General features: G+C 42.2%; 1 protein-coding gene across 9 annotated transcripts in view; it reads right to left on the reverse strand.

Annotated features, from left to right (window-relative positions):
- The window catches only part of DOCK3 (dedicator of cytokinesis 3), a 304,753-nt gene that overhangs the window by 65,709 nt on the left and 223,235 nt on the right, over positions 1-15,809 (reverse strand). For all 9 annotated transcript variants that reach the window (XM_070359225.1, XM_070359222.1, XM_070359224.1 and 6 more), the window contains 8 exons: positions 15,325-15,487; positions 14,547-14,653; positions 13,835-14,006; positions 13,391-13,488; positions 10,201-10,284; positions 8,906-9,006; positions 7,697-7,778; positions 1,958-2,128 (listed from right to left, as the gene is read on the reverse strand). In XM_070359225.1, the coding sequence (XP_070215326.1) occupies positions 1,958-2,128; positions 7,697-7,778; positions 8,906-9,006; positions 10,201-10,284; positions 13,391-13,488; positions 13,835-14,006; positions 14,547-14,653; positions 15,325-15,487 (978 nt within the window). The remainder of the gene's footprint in view (positions 1-1,957; positions 2,129-7,696; positions 7,779-8,905; positions 9,007-10,200; positions 10,285-13,390; positions 13,489-13,834; positions 14,007-14,546; positions 14,654-15,324; positions 15,488-15,809) is intronic.

Here is a 15,809-nt window from a genome sequence, read left to right on the forward strand (position 1 = left end):
ATGCTGGCTCTTGTTCAATCTCTCTCATCTAAATGGAAATAGCATGGGAGGCTCTTCACGCTGCTCAGTCCTCTTAGATTATTAACCCAAGATTTACAAAGGGAAATGGAGTGTCGCCTTGAGACGAGGTGAGAGTGCACTCTTTCTAAGTGGCAGGGTAGGGGAGGAGAGCTGTTTTTCCTGATTGCTTCATCAGGCAGTAAGACACTGTCCTTGACTGAGTGAAAATTTATATGGGGCAACAGGTCTGTCACACTGCACTCTATGTTCAGGCCAGGACCATGACTGAACTGTGAATTCTATCTGCAGATTTATAACTCCCTGAGATATCAAGGACACCACTTCTCAGTAATGAGAACCAGCACAAAAACTAGATACAAAGACAAAGGGAGGAATCAGGTATTTCTTTTGGCTGCGTCACAAAACTTGCAGGACCTTAGTTCCCTGACCAGGGATTGGTAGTGAAACCAGGGGCCATGTTAATGAAAGTGCCAAGTCCTAACCACTGGACTGCTAGGGAATTCCCAGAAAAGCAGGTAATATTTCACAATCAACGACCAACAGTAACTGATTTGCCCTCTTAAATGGTGAAATTTTCTAATCTCATGGCACCAGGACAGAAGGACACTTGCACCATAACATCTCCTAGTGGTCAGAATCAAAGACATAAAGTCTGACTGAATTGTATACGTGCTGAGGGTTGTGAAACTCATGAAACATGAGCCTGGTACCAAAGGAGCAGGTCTGATTCTGACTCAGGTCTAAGCTGAGGATAGATCTAAGCTATTTATCCGGAAATGGGAGGAACATGGTACTGAGAAGAGGGCATTGCTAAGTTCTCAGAAAGCAAATCTGCCTTGCTCTGCTAGCTACCTCTGAGGTCCCCAGATCTCCACAGGCTCAGAGATGAGTAGGTGTCCTGGGTCTTGGCTGGCAGGAACTGATAGGCTGGGGGAGAGAGATGACTGGCCTGGGGTATTCAGGAGGGGAGACCATGGAAGGAGGTTTTCTTATAGAGATACCTGGTGACCTTGATGTATTCCACTTTTATAGAGGCTATAGCCCAGCTGTTCTTTTGTTCTCTGGGCCAAGGGGCCTATGGGCAACTGGAATCTAGAGGCAACATAGGAGCAAGTGGGAAACAAACAAAAAAAAATTGGGACTATTCTAATCTTAAAGGAGATATTTGAACATATATCTGTGCTGACAGACCTAGCAGTGACTGAATGAATGGACGTGACAGAGGCTGTCTAGTCTCTGTTCATAAGTTTTGATGTAATAATTGCCTTCAAGAAATCAAAGAAGTATAATTCATTAGATACAATCTTGACATTTATCTGGAAGAAAAAAAATAACCTCTTTGTGACTGGGGTAAAGAACAATATCCTTGATCCCTTCTAGGGTATGGTTGCATGGGAAAGGTAACTGATTAACTGACCAGACATATTTAATATAAGGAAGCAAACTTCCTTTCCATGCTACTATTTCTAATAGAATCTAATCCTAATTCTTAGCCAAAGTTTTCTAGTTATTTCTGCTGTTTTTCAACCAATTTCACTTTTAACTTCTAGAATGGATCAATGCTAACCTGAAGTTGTTAAAATTAATACAATGACTAGGAAATAAAATTCTCTTTGCATTCTGAATATCCTTTATAAATAAGATGTTCATGTACAACTAATAGTATGGCAGCTAAATAAATCTGGCCAAAAGAGGGCAAAGTTAAGCTTCTTCTCCACCATAAAGACACGTGGCTGTTTTATATTTGGAAGCTGGGACACAGTTGGCTTTGAAGTAAAAATAGCATTTTATTTTAGCAGGTATTTCCTTATACCTCAACCCTTACTTGAAACATAGAAACCTGGCAGGGCTTTGACTTTGGAAGCCAGAGGACAAAGAAACCACCTGCTAAGACAGACAAGAATCCAGCAGCAAAACTTTCCTGCAGCTCACAGACCTGAGTGAAAAGGAGTGTTTCTGAATTTCTGCTGTCCAGACTGAGCACAAACCGGATGGACTGGAAAAGCTCTTGGATGCTGGACCGGAACTGTTCCTCTTCCATCCCACAGGTGGCACGTGAGTACAAGATCCTTGACTGCACGATAAACTTGAAAAGGTACTCCAACGCCTGGCAGTGTGGGAGAAAGAGGGATAGACAGGTGTTAAAGATGGGCTTCCCAGGTGGCGCTAGTGGTAAAGAACCCGCATGCCAATGCAGGAGACATAAGAGATGTGGGTTCAATCCCTGCGTCGGGAAGATTCCCCTTGAGGAGTGCATGGCAACCCACTCTAATATTCTTGCCTGGAGAATCCCATAGACAGAGGAGCCTGGCAGGCTATAGTCTATAGGGTTGCAAAGAGTTGGACATGACTGAAACAACTTAGCACATAAAGATGGTCAGGAACTAATATATGAAGGAGTGAAGGGTAGAGTACCAGCAAATTATACACTAAAATTGAGAGATGGACATTTCCAACTTTGGAGATAAGCACTTTAAAATTTTTAAAAATTTTTATTGGCATGTGGTTGATTTACAATGTTGTGTTGTACTAGTTTTTGGTATATAGCAAAGTGACTCAGTTTATATATATATTGGAGTGGCCATCATGGTCAACAAAAGAGTCCAAAATGCAGTACTTGGATGCAATCTCAAAAACGACAGAATGATCTCTGTTCGTTTTCAAGGCAAACCATTCAATATCACAGTAATCCAAGTCTATGCTCCAACCAGTAACGCTGAAGAAGCTGAAGCTGAATGGTTCTATGAAGACCTACAAGACCTTTTATAACTAATACCCAAAAAAGATGTCCTTTTCATTATAGGGGACTGGAATGCAAAAGTAGGAAGTCAAGAAACACCTGGAGTAACAGGCAAATTTGGCCTTGGAATACGGAATGAAGCAGGGCAAAGACTAATAGAGTTTTGCCAAGAAAATGCACTGGTCATAGCAAACACTCTCTTCCAACAACACAAGAGAAGACGCTATACATGGACATCACCAGATGGTCAACACCGAAATCAGACTGATTATATTCTTTGCAGCCAAAGATGGAGAAGCTCTATACAGTCAGCAAAAACAAGACCAGGAGCTGACTGTGGCTCAGACCATGAACTCCTTATTGCCAAATTCAGACTTAAATTGAAGAAAGTAGGGAAAACCACTAGACCATTCCGGTATGACCTAAATCAAATCCCTTATGATTATACAGTGGAAGTGAGAAATAGATTTAAGGGACTAGATCTGATAGATAAGAGTGCCTGATGAACTATGGAATGAGGTTCGTGACATTGTACAAGAGACAGGGATCAAAACCATTCCCATGGAAAAGAAATGCAAAAAAGCAAAATGGCTGTCTGGGGAGGCCTTACAAATAGCTGTGAAAAGAAGAGAAGGGAAAAGCAAAGGAGAAAAGGAAAGATATAAACATCTGAATGCAGAGTTCCAAAGAATAGCAAGAAGAGATAAGAAAGCCTTCTTCAGCGATCAATGCAAAGAAATAGAGGAAAACAACAGAATGGGAAAGACTAGGGATCTCTTCAAGAAAATCAGAGATACCAAAGGAACATTTCATGCAAAGATGAGCTCGATAAAGGACAGAAATGGTATGGACCTAACAGAAGCAGAAGATATTAAGAAGAGATGGCAAGAATACACAGAAGAACTGTACAAAAAAGAGCTTCACGACCAAGATAATCACGATGGTGTGATCACTGACCTAGAGCCAGACATCTTGGAATGGGAAGTCAAGTGGGCCTTAGAAAGCATCACTACGAACAAAGCTCAACAATTCCAGTTGAGCTATTCCAAATCCTGAAAGATGATGCTGTGAAAGTGCTGCACTCAATAGGCCAGCAAATTTGGAAGACTCAGCAGTGGCCACAGGACTGGAAAAGGTCAGTTTTCATTCCAATCCCAAAGAAAGGCAATGCCAAAGAATGCTCAAACTACCACACAATTGCACTCATCTCACATGCTAGTAAGGTAATGCTCAAAATTCTCCAAGCCAGGCTTCAGCAATATGTGAACGGTGAACTTCCTGATGTTCAAGCTGGTTTTAGAAAAGGCAGAAGAACCAGAGATCAAATTGCCAACATCTGCTGGATCATGGAAAAAGCAAGAGAGATCCAGAAAAGCATCTATTTCTGTTTTATTGACTATGCCAAAGCCTTTGACTGTGTGGATCACAATAAAGTGTGGAAAATTCTGAAAGAGATGGGAATACCAGACCACCTGACCTGCCTATTGAGAAATCTGTATGCAGGTCAGGAAGCAACAGTTAGAACTGGACATGGAACAACAGACTGGTTCCAAATAGGAAAAGGAGTTCATTAAGGCTGCATATTGTCACCCTGTTTATTTAACGTATATGCAGAGTACACCATGAGAAACACTGGACTGGAAGAAACACAAGCTGGAATCAAGATTACGGGGAGAAATATGAGTAACCTCAGATATGCAGATGACACCACCCTTATGGCAGAAAGTGAAGAGGAACTAAAAAGCCTCTTGATGAAAGTGAAAGCGGAGAGTGAAAAAGTTGGCTTAAAGTTCAACATTCAGGAAACAAAGATCATGGCATCCGGTTCCATCACTTCATGGGAAATAGATGGGGAAACAGTGGAAACAGTGTCAGACTTTATTTTTCTGGGCTCCAAAATCACTACAGATGGTGACTGCAGCCATGAAATTAAAAGACGCTTACTCCTTGGAAGGAAAGTATGACCAACCTAGATAGCATATTCAAAAGCAGAGACATTACTTTGCCAATAAAGGTCCGTCTAGTCAAGGCTATGGTTTTTCCTGTGGTCGTATATGGATGTGAGAGTTGGACTGTGAAGAAGGCTGAGCACCGAAAAATTGATGCTTTTGAACTGTGGTGTTGGAGAAGACTCTTGAGAGTCCCTTGGACTGCAAGGAGATCCAACCAGTCCATTCTGAAGGAGATCAGCCCTCGGATTTCTTTGGAAGGAATGATGCTAAAGCTGAAACTCCAGTACTTTGGCCACCTCATGTGAAGAGTTAACTCATTGGAAAAGACTCTGATGCTGGGAGGAATTGGGGGCAGGAGGAGAAGGGGACGACAGAGGATGAGATGGCTGGATGGCATCACTGACTCGATGGACGTGAGTCTCAGTGAACTCCAGGAGTTGGTAATGGACAGGGAGGCCTGGCGTGCTGCAATTCATGGGGTCGCAAAGAGTCGGACACGACTGAGTGACTGATCTGATCTGATACTTTTTTTTTTTTAATATTCTTTTCCCAAGTTGGCCATTACAGAGTACTGAGTAGAGTTCCCTGTGCTATACAGCAGGTTATTATTACTTATCTCTTTTATACATAGTAGGGAAGTACTTTAATCTTTTTAAATTAGAAAAATGTTTTTTACTTTAATTTTTAAAACCTTTCCTCAAAAGTCCAAATGGTCCTTGAGCAGTAAGTATCTATGTACTGAGAGAATTGCCAAATTATTTCATGTAGCTATGGAAGTGAATAACCATAGACTATTATGGAAGCAGCTGAATTCAAGAAGATACAGGATCAAAAGAAAATTAAATTTCTCTCATTTTTCTCGGGTCTAGTAACAAAAGGCTACAAAGGCAATGATGTAAGAACCTCTCTTAAATTTATTCCTAGAAGGAAGAGTACTTTAAGAAGTCTTCTGCATCTTTGAGAAACAGCTGGCACCTGACATGTGCCAGCCATCTCACCAGGGGTCCAGTTTGGAGAAAACTGGCCTCTAGTTGCACAGGAGCTGGCAGACCCAACACACCCATTCACCATCCTCTCCCAGACCAGGACACCTGCCATCAACAGTTTATGAACAATACAGGAGACAGAACTCCCATAACATGTGTTGGGAGCAGAATCTGATTTTGAGGAGCCCCTGGAGATTGGCCCATGCTTATGAGCTGAGTAATTCTCTTTTAAGAGAATTCAAGATTCTATACATTCTAATCAAAGAAAGGCTAAAGATCTCCCAGACACTGGAAAGGCAGAGTCATGAAGCACTGAGGAAAAACTTTTCCAAGGATGAAATATGGAGCTCTGGCCACCTCTTCAAAGAAGCTTTTCCTAAACTCTTGACGTGAAGTAAAACCTCCTCTCCAGCCATTCTATGCCAAAATCCTATTTATTTCTTTAATAGCATAATTAATTTTTTTCTCACTGACTTTGTATGTTTATCTTTGTATGGTTTATCTGTTGGACATGTTTATTGTCTGCCTTTTCCCCACTTGAATGGAGGTGCTATTAAGGCCGAACCTTTCTGTGTGGGTTCCTGATGAATCCCCAGTAGGTAACCCAATGTCTGACACATGGCAGGTATCAAGCAATATTGGCTGAATGAATGACTCTTAGAAGAAAACTAAGATACCATCTCCAAGGCTTTAAGCAATTAATTTCTGAACTCACACAGAACTTTTTGCATTTAACTCCACGTGTACCCCTCAATTATGCAGGGAACCTCACAGATGCTGGGGTTCAGAGAAGAACAGAATCCAGGCCCTACCCTCACATCACACTTGGCACTCTGTTCTACACCTGTGTTTGAGCCTAATTCCCTTTAGGACACAGGGGATGTGTTCTTCCAGGGGAAAGGGCAGTCTTACTCCTCTCTGCATCTCAGCAGCCATGACATGCTGTTTGCTCAGCCAACACGTATTGCATGAAGGTCAGAAGTGAGACTTGAGGCCTCAGGCTTTTATAGAATGTGCTGAGAACAGGCAGGGAAAATACAGATTTATGATTTGATTTTGCCTCTTTAAACTGATGATGCTTAGGAGAACATGTGTTTGAACTGTTATCACACGAATAACACAAGCATAGGCCCACTATAGTACTTAGAGCAGACGGTGAGATATTCAAAGAGGACAGAGAAAAAGCAGAACTACTTTGCTGCCATTCTTCTTTTATTACTAACTAGAAAGGGTGGGAAAGACATGGTTAAAAATAAACTTAAAACAAGTGACTCAAGAACAAGAAAAGATAGGGATGAAAGGAAAGACAGAAAACATGAACTTGCTTTAAGTGAGTTCTCAGAGGATATGAGTTTTTTTTTTTAAAAATTGTTAATATGGAGAACTGCTGAGCAAGAGGGGAATCAACATTCTCATAGGTGGTTCTCTACAGCAGAAGCAGCAGTCATGAGAAAACGAGTTACCAGAAAGTGTAGTTAACTCACAGTGCGGACAGTCCCCTGGAAAGGGGAGCTGTCCAGCACTGCAAAGGGCTGCCTGATCATGGCTTTAAGATTATCTTCTTCTCAACATATCCACATACAGTGCATTCACTCAGTTCTTTTTACTTAAAACAGTTATATAAAATACCATGTTCAGTAAACACTGAAGAAGCGGAAAGTATTAGATAATCTTATTTCTAATCAATGTTGGCTTATTTCTAACCAACACTGGCTTAGAAGGAGATACGATACTTCAGCCAGTGGAAGCAAAGACTGACGCTAAGGGTAGAAACGAGGCAGTGGGGATGACTACGAGCCGCAGGTACATCATCCCTCCCTCCTGCTCTCAGATAAAATTATGAGGAATAAAGACCTTTTAGGGCAAAATCAAAGTGAGGAAAGGGCAGTTAGGTGGATCAAGGCAGTCATTCCACGCTGTCTACACTTGTCCTGTACTCTACTCCACGGAGGTTACTTGCAAAGCTCTGCAGGGGTAGGCCCTTCTCAGGACATTACCCGCATGGCTTCCTGAATGTGGTCCTGACGAATCAGTTCTGCTGAGCAGTCCATGTACCACTTCAAACAGCGGATTAGCTCCCTGGGAAAAACAACAGTCCAGAAACCCCACTTTAATCCAAAAGCAATGCAGCCTGAAATACCTGCAGTCCTAAATTAGCCATAGAGGAAATAATATACTGCTGACGAGCTAGAATGGACCGATGGATTCATTACAGCTGTGGAATCTTTAGACCACCTGGGACCAGACAACACTCCTGACCAAGAGATGCCACATTTCAATCAGCAGTTGGAGTCATTCTTTCCCACTTCCCTTGAGACACATTTCTTTTGATTACAATAAAGTTTTCCCAAAGTCATGGGCTGGATGTGTGTTTTCTTTGTTGAAAACTGCTAAGTCTCCAGAATATACAACAATGACTAGTAAATAGCAGGCTCTGAATAAAGGTGTATGGTCCCGTGTGCCCCTCCTTGCTGTCCCAATCATCTTATTTCCTTAGGACCAAGTTATCTGAGTGGCATGGGACTACAGGGTCAGAAAGTCTGCGCATATACATGGCCAAAGAATTCAGAGGTCAAGAGAACAGGCCCTCTGCAGACAGCAGGGTTCACATCTGGGGCATATCAGTCTCGAGCTCTGCATCCTTGAGCAAGTTATGTGAGCTCTCTGTTCTCACTCTCTTCATTTAAAATATAGGCAACAATAGTACCTCTCAAATTATTGTGAATTCTAATGAGATGACACGTGTAAAATATACAGCACAGTGCCTGCTCTCTCCAAAGTGACATCAAAGTATCAGAGTCCAGTGATTCCACAGCTTCACCACCCTTCAGGTTTTAACTCTTCAAAACTTATGTTCATTCCATAGAATAACATGGCAACTTTTAAAATTGCTCTAATGGCTTTAGATAACCTGTGAGTGCTTTCCATGTTTACTCTTTGTATTATCTCTTTTATTGACTGTCTTTTCTTTCCTTTGATATTATTTGTGGATGCTATATTTAGCTATTCACATGCTTCTTACTGAAAAAACAAGACATTTTTAGCAGCTCTTCCATCATTTCTTAGAAGGAAAAGTATGAAAACTATGCAATAAACTATAGTATAGAATGTCAGCAGAAAGCCCACAGGTAACATCATTCTCAATGGCAAAAGCCTGTCTTTCTAGTCAAACACAAGTCCCAATGATGATGCCAAATGCAACTTACTTGTATGCCAGGGCTCCAGCAAAGTGCTTCTGGATGTACGTGTCCATTACAGGTCGGAAGTGGAAATATTTGATGTCTCGGAGCAGGTTGATGATGAACACCTGGGAGAGACAAGGTGTAGCAGAATTCAGCGGAGGCCTCAAACCTACCCCCAGAAGGAAACAACTCTTGATTCTTCAAGGAATGGCAAACTACAAGTGTTTTCTCCAGTGGTTCCAGTGAATGTAAGACTGCCACTCCGGGTATGTATTTCTGTCATGTTTGTACTATTGCTAACAACCCTGGCCTCCATTCCAAACTTGGGACTCATTTGTCAACACCAGTGACTTTGACCTTCTCTCTTCACAATAATGCTCAGTGGTATAATATGGACCAAGGGAAGACAAAACAATATCTGTGTTGTGGCACAAACATTAAGGTGTCTCAAACACTTGGAAAAGAGAGAAAAAAATATTGTCCTCTGAGCCAAATCATCCTATGAAAGGTTGCACCCTTCAGCAATTAGGGTTGGTTGGCCAGGGAGGCAAGAAGAAAAGTCAGAGAAACAAACTTTGAAAAATATCACTCTAACTCTTGCCTCTGTTGCTCATCTATCATACAGATTTTAGAGTACCTGGTTGTCCTTGAATACATAGTCCTCCTGGAGGACTGGACATGTTCAACAAAATGCACTAAATATTCAGATCACTGTCTTTTCTCACTGAGCAACCTTCTGAGACTCTGGTTCCCAGACAACTGTTTACAGAGAGGGTGTGATGCTCAGACCAGCACAGAGAGTCTCTGCTTTTCTGGTGGTTATATCCTTTGTTTTTGTTTTTAATATTTATTTACTTGGCTGTGCTGGGTCTTAGTTGTGGCACTCAGGATCTTCAGTTGTGGCATGTGAGATCTAGTTTCCTAAACAGGTATTGAACCCAGGCCCCTTGCATTGGGAGTGCAGTCTTAACCACTGGACCACCAGAAAAATTTCTGTATCTACTTTGTAAGTGGAAAACGAGCTGTCTTGTTTCCTTTATTGGTCTCTGGGCCTTTTGTTGGTGTAGGTCACTATTTCAGCAACCCTGCGATAGTATGAGACTGAGTATCAAAACCACAAAGCAGAGGTCCAGATTAGCTCATATAGGGATGTTCCAGGTAGGCAGGTTGTTGGTCTTGCCTGGTGACACTCATTAGTCCCTTTCCTGTTGGGAACATCTACATCTTGTGCCGACTCACTCAAATAAACTGCTTTCCTCAGATTTTTAAAAAGTATGTGACAGGAATAATCAATAGAAATCAGGAAAGGTAAGACTTACCAAAGACTGAAATACCAGCAGGCCATATTTCTCTGTGTTATCATCCAAAATCACAAAGAGTGTATCTAAGATGTCCTGCAGAAACTGCAATAGCATAAAAACCAGAGGGCTCAGGTCTAGGACCTTGGACACATGGTCAGACATTCAAACACCAATGAATTTATCTCCCAAACAAACAAAATCAAAGATCTCCTAAGACCTCACACTACCACTTAAAAATAACCTGGTATTCCATCTCCACCTAGCCAAGAAATAACTAGGTGAACTTTGGGTGTTTGATTACAGCCCAAAGGGCCCTAAGAGAGACCTAAAGAGGCTCTTCCTGTTGGGTAAGTGCTAAACTTATAAGAAAGAGCAATTACCTAAAAAATTTAGACCACCCATGAAGAATAGCAATCTTGAAGGCAATCTAACTGATTTTGATGTCAAATTCATTTTGAGAAAAAGTGCCTACTTTCCTGGGACCCCAAAATTCAGTAGTCTCTTATTGTCTACTATGACCTAACTCTGTAGAGGACATCTGGATAAAGATGTGACAAGCTAGGCCTACAGAAACTTATTTTTTGGTCTAGAAATTAGTATCCCAGGAGAAGAGAGAATGCAGCTGATGAGGGATGTCAAAGAGGGTAAAAGATCTGGAGACAACATTTTTCTTTTTTTGAGCAGGTGCCTTTTTCTTTCTAAGATGCCAAAGTCCAGGGAGAGAATAATAAATATTCATGGATGCTCCCAGTCTTCAAAAATCAAACCTAATACTCTGTTGGTCAAAATGTAATTTAATGATATAATGTTTACAACTTGCTTCAAAACAACATAAGGTAGAAGGCATGGATGAGGGATTTATGGGCAGGACTGGCCAGGGGTTGGTGACAGTCAGGGATGAACGACAGGGATGTGTAGGGTTATTTATTCTGTCTGCATCTTTGGATGCTTGAAATTTTCCAATAAAAAGTAAAAAATAATTAAAATGATAGCATATTCCCTTTACATTCTCTCCTGGCTGGCTTGAGAAAAATACTGATGCTAAAACCAGAAATACTGGTAGGATGTTCTCTTGTCGGGAATGTAACAACTCATCCTTAAAAAGATCACAGAGTTTTCATAGTATGTGGTCTGCTCTACTGGTGAAATTATTAATATGTTTAGAAGGAAAAAATGCCCTGAGTGTAAATTTATCTTAAGTTTCAAAACTAGTTTGTATAAAGTTTCAAAAGCTTGTTTGTATAAAGAGTTCTTTTAAAAATTTATGATACTCTGATCAATTAACACAAAATTCATGTAAGACTTCATAAAAGTACAAAGAAATAAACAGACTTTAAAATTATTTCTCATGTGGAGACACCATGTTGTGTATTACTGAGTCAATGGAGCTGTAAAATGAAAGCACAGACAGTGCAGTGGTAACAGATTTGATCCCTGCAATGACGGAGCCAAGAATGTCCACTCATGGACAAGGTGCCTTTCTGAAATTGAATCTCTAGCCTACATTCCACTGCGCTTGCTAATCACCCAAAGCATGTCCATTCTCCTCAGTTGAGTTCAGTCCATTGTGCAGAATCCACCTACCAGGCTTTCACCATCGGGAAGTGCCTGGGGTTCTTCTTGAGCTCAAGTCAGGTGGGCAAACACCTGGCTTCTACACAGTGTGGAGAAGCCCTAGGGTAACAACTGGGGTTGGGCAGTGTTGCTGTCAGTTTGCTCAGGCCGTTAGGTGGGAAGTGTCACAAAAGCACATGAAGAGACACGTGTACCCCAATGTTCATCGCAGCACTGTTTATAATAGCCAGGACATGGAAGCAACCTAGATGTCCATCAGCAGATGAATGGATAAGAAAGCTGTGGTACACATACACAATGGATTATTACTCAGCCATTAAAAAGAATACATTTGAATCAGTTCTAATGAGGTGGATGAAACTGGAGCCTATTATACAGAGTGAAGTAAGCCAGAAGGACAAACACCAATACAGTATACTAACGCATATATATGGAATTTAGAAAGATGGTAACGATAACCCTGTATACGAGACAGCAAAAGAGACACTGATGTATAGAACAGTCTTATGGACTCTGTGGGAGAGGGAGAGGGTGGCAAGATTTGGGAGAATGGCATTGAAACATGTGAAATGTCATGTATGAAACGAGATGCCAGTCCAGGTTCAATGCACGATGCTGGATGCTTGGGACTGGTGCACTGGGACGACCCAGAGGGATGGTATGGGGAGGGAGGAGGGAGGAGGGTTCAGGATGGATTTTCTTTTTAAAAATTTAGAAAAAAATAATTAAAAAAAAAAAAAAACAACAAATAGATGGTGAGACAGGGTGGGGCAGAGGGAAAAAAGGATTAAACTTTTTTCTTCTCTGTCCAGCTTTAGAACTGCTGATATTTCTGGATCATAGTACTACATTGTAAATTTTATTTTCAAAATAAATTTATATATAATAGTTTGCTCTGGGGAAAACAGATTTCTGTCTTAAAAGCAACTCCAAAGGTAAAATGAAGAAGGACACCTAGAACTTTAAAATCAGTTTTTCTATATGATGTCTTCATAGTTTTTGAAATATAGCATTTTAAACTCCATTTCTGTCTCAAATAGCTATAATTATCAAAGGAGCTGTACATTCAATATTTGAAAACACACACACACACACACACACACATAAAAGCCGTTGAGGCAGAGAGGAGGGTAGAGTTCTCTGGTCTGGACTCTTAAGTGAGAGACTGGGCAAAATCAGGAGTTCCAGTTCATGGAGAATATTTAGAGTTATTCTAGATAATCCAGAGAGTGGGGCTAGGAGGACACCAGGCTGGGTTTGTGGTAGAGGTTTACAGAGTAAGCAGAGAGAGGAAGCGAGCAGAGACCTAGAGGCATGCAGGTGGCAGCCCACACTGGGACTGTTTCTGAGAGGCTGCCCTTTAATTATCACTTTGCTTTCTGGGAAGAAAAACAAGCCAGAAAATAGGGTTTAAAACTTAAATATAGTTTCTAAAAGGTAATAAACCTGATGTGATACCTACTTTAAAGAAAGAAGCTAATTGAAAAAAATAAAAATAACTTTATCTCTACTCACTTAACTATATACCTTAAAAAGTGGTCTCAGGGGCTTATAGGCAGAAATCAAGGGGAAGTAAGGCCCTCTGCCCAGATTCTTGCTCAGCTAGCACGTGTGAACTAGGTGAAAACCATACCTTAACAATTTCCTCCCCACTGACATGCCGCAGCCGCCCAAGGATGTCCATGATCCGGTCTGGAAAGGCCTTCCATTTCAGCAGAGCAAGGAGGTCCACTAGGAAGCAAGCCCCAAAAATGGTGAACCCTGGCTATGTCATGGGCAAGCAAAGCCTAGACTCCCCCTGCCAAGGGTGGGTGGGATCTAGAGAGACGGAAATAGCTGGAAGCAGTGAAACAGCCTCCAGAGTGCTGCGATCAAGGCTACAGACACATCTGTAAAACCATGGAAAACCCCTTAGCTTGCTATTACCAAGTGATTCCCTAAACTTCGAATGAGAAGAATTCCCTCACTATGGCATGAAAAAGCAGAAGCAACAATTTCTGTCTCCTGACAAATACCAGCAACATGAAGCAGCAAGTGGGGACAGTGCAGGGCTCCACCCTGCAGGCACCTGGCCTACCGTTCTGGGTGAGCTTGGTGGAAGAGAGCTGTGTGGAAATGAAGAAAGACTCTTTGGTGCTGCGCTGGAAGATGAGGCTGGAGGGGATGTTAGGGCAGCCATTGTAATCCTCTTTGCAGCAGGGCAGGCCCAGGTACAGAGCGTGGTTGTTAAACGTGCTATTCTCATCACACTGTAGGCATAAGTAGAGAACACAGAATATTTCTGGAACCATGCCACATGTAAAACATCAGTCCCAGGGATTTTGGGTTCTTGAGGCTGGACCTTGGACCTCAGGTCCTGTTAGAAGAGTGTTTCCTAAGCACTTTAAAAGTGTTTTCCATTTCTTCCCCCAGAATGGCTCACACGCCTTTTTAAAGAAAACATGGCGAAGCTCATGCCCTCTATCTGTTGTGCAGAAAACTTTGTGCCGGCTTTGCTGTGATAGCTGACAGAATCAGAGTCTCAAATGGCAGGTTTCCAAATGTAAAAGCCAAGGCCGTAATGGCACAAAGGGGCTGAATAACAGATTTCCACAACTAGTGGAGTGAGAAGTTGGAAACAAAGGCCCTGCTGGCGTGACCTGTGGGAAAAGACAAAAGCCTGCCCACAGGTGTCCTGCTGTCTCCACCTGCACTCCACCCTAGATCCTCTGGCCCACTCAGGGGGAACCACCTGACCGAGAACCACATGTGAGAGTGGTCTGAGCAGGGGATAGACTCAGGCTCCGTACCTTGTACACGTAGAGCTCATGGATGTCATCGGAGAGGGTGGTGCCATCGTCCCGCATCAAGGGTGAGAATGCAAAGCCGAAGAGTTTCTTTTCCCCTTTGTCTTTGGCTGCAATCAGAGCCAAGCATGAGTTGTTCGGCCTCTCACCTCCCTTTCCAACAGAAATTCCCCTTTTCCTTATCACCTTGTGTGCTTTACTTCTTTGTCCCTTACTTTGTTCATTAAATAGTTAGCAACCTGATGGTAAGAAGGATCAGAAATGTACTAGGCTGAGTTTCCATTTATATCGCAAGGTACGCACGCTACCTAGAACCAAACAGAAACTACATGGCTAGTCTTGATAAACCAGGGGCTCTTTAAGAAGGAGTTTACAATATACAAAGGAAACCCCCAAAGAGGAATGACCCTGGCAATTATCCACTGTCCAAGTCAGACACTACAAAAGGCCAACAACATCAGATCTCATTTTTAAAAAATATTTCTTTTTGATGTGGACCATTTTTAAAGTCTTCATTGAAGTTGTTACAATACTTAACCAGGGACTGAACCCACAACCCTGGAACTGAATATGAAGTCTTAACTGCTGGACCCAGGGAAGTCCCCAGATTCCACGTTTTTGAATCACTGTCCAAAGAAGAGTCTCTGATGACATCCCACCTCTGTGTACACAACTCCTCATTTTCTTGCCCTGATACTAATAAAACTCTTATTTCTGTCTCAGAGAAGGAAGAGTTATATTTATATTCTCAAAGCAACGTAGAGAGAGAAATCTCACTCACTGGAACAGTGTCTGAACTCGAAGCGCAGGTGGGAGCCCCGGAACCGGTCGATGGGGATGGGCAATTTGATAATCTCTCCCCAGCGAGGACTGTTGCTGTGGTAGAGGACGAAGGAGTGGTAGGAACTCCTGTTGGGCTCTCCTGAACCCAAGCTGATGCAGTCCTGGAAGAGAGAAGCAGAGCAACATACCATCATACTGGAGGGGGTCCCTTGGATTTCTCTGGACATTTCACTTCTTCCTTTGTGAGGGTCTCATTTTTCCATCAGGCCAAATCTATCAGGTGACTGAAATTCAGACTCTAGGGGCAACTGTGAAGATGGCATAAGGAGCCAGCAGTCACAGTGCTCCTTGTTCTCCTTGGAGCAGAGGCAACCGCACACACCACTCAGCTCACCTGAAGGAAGCTGAGTGGTGCCATCTGAATCACTAAGGCAGACTCTTCATCCTCATTAAGAAAGAAATGGATTCAGTGAAGTCAACCGT

Source organism: Bos mutus, chromosome 22 (genome assembly GCF_027580195.1).
Source record: "Bos mutus isolate GX-2022 chromosome 22, NWIPB_WYAK_1.1, whole genome shotgun sequence".
Classification (NCBI taxonomy): domain Eukaryota; kingdom Metazoa; phylum Chordata; class Mammalia; order Artiodactyla; family Bovidae; genus Bos; species Bos mutus.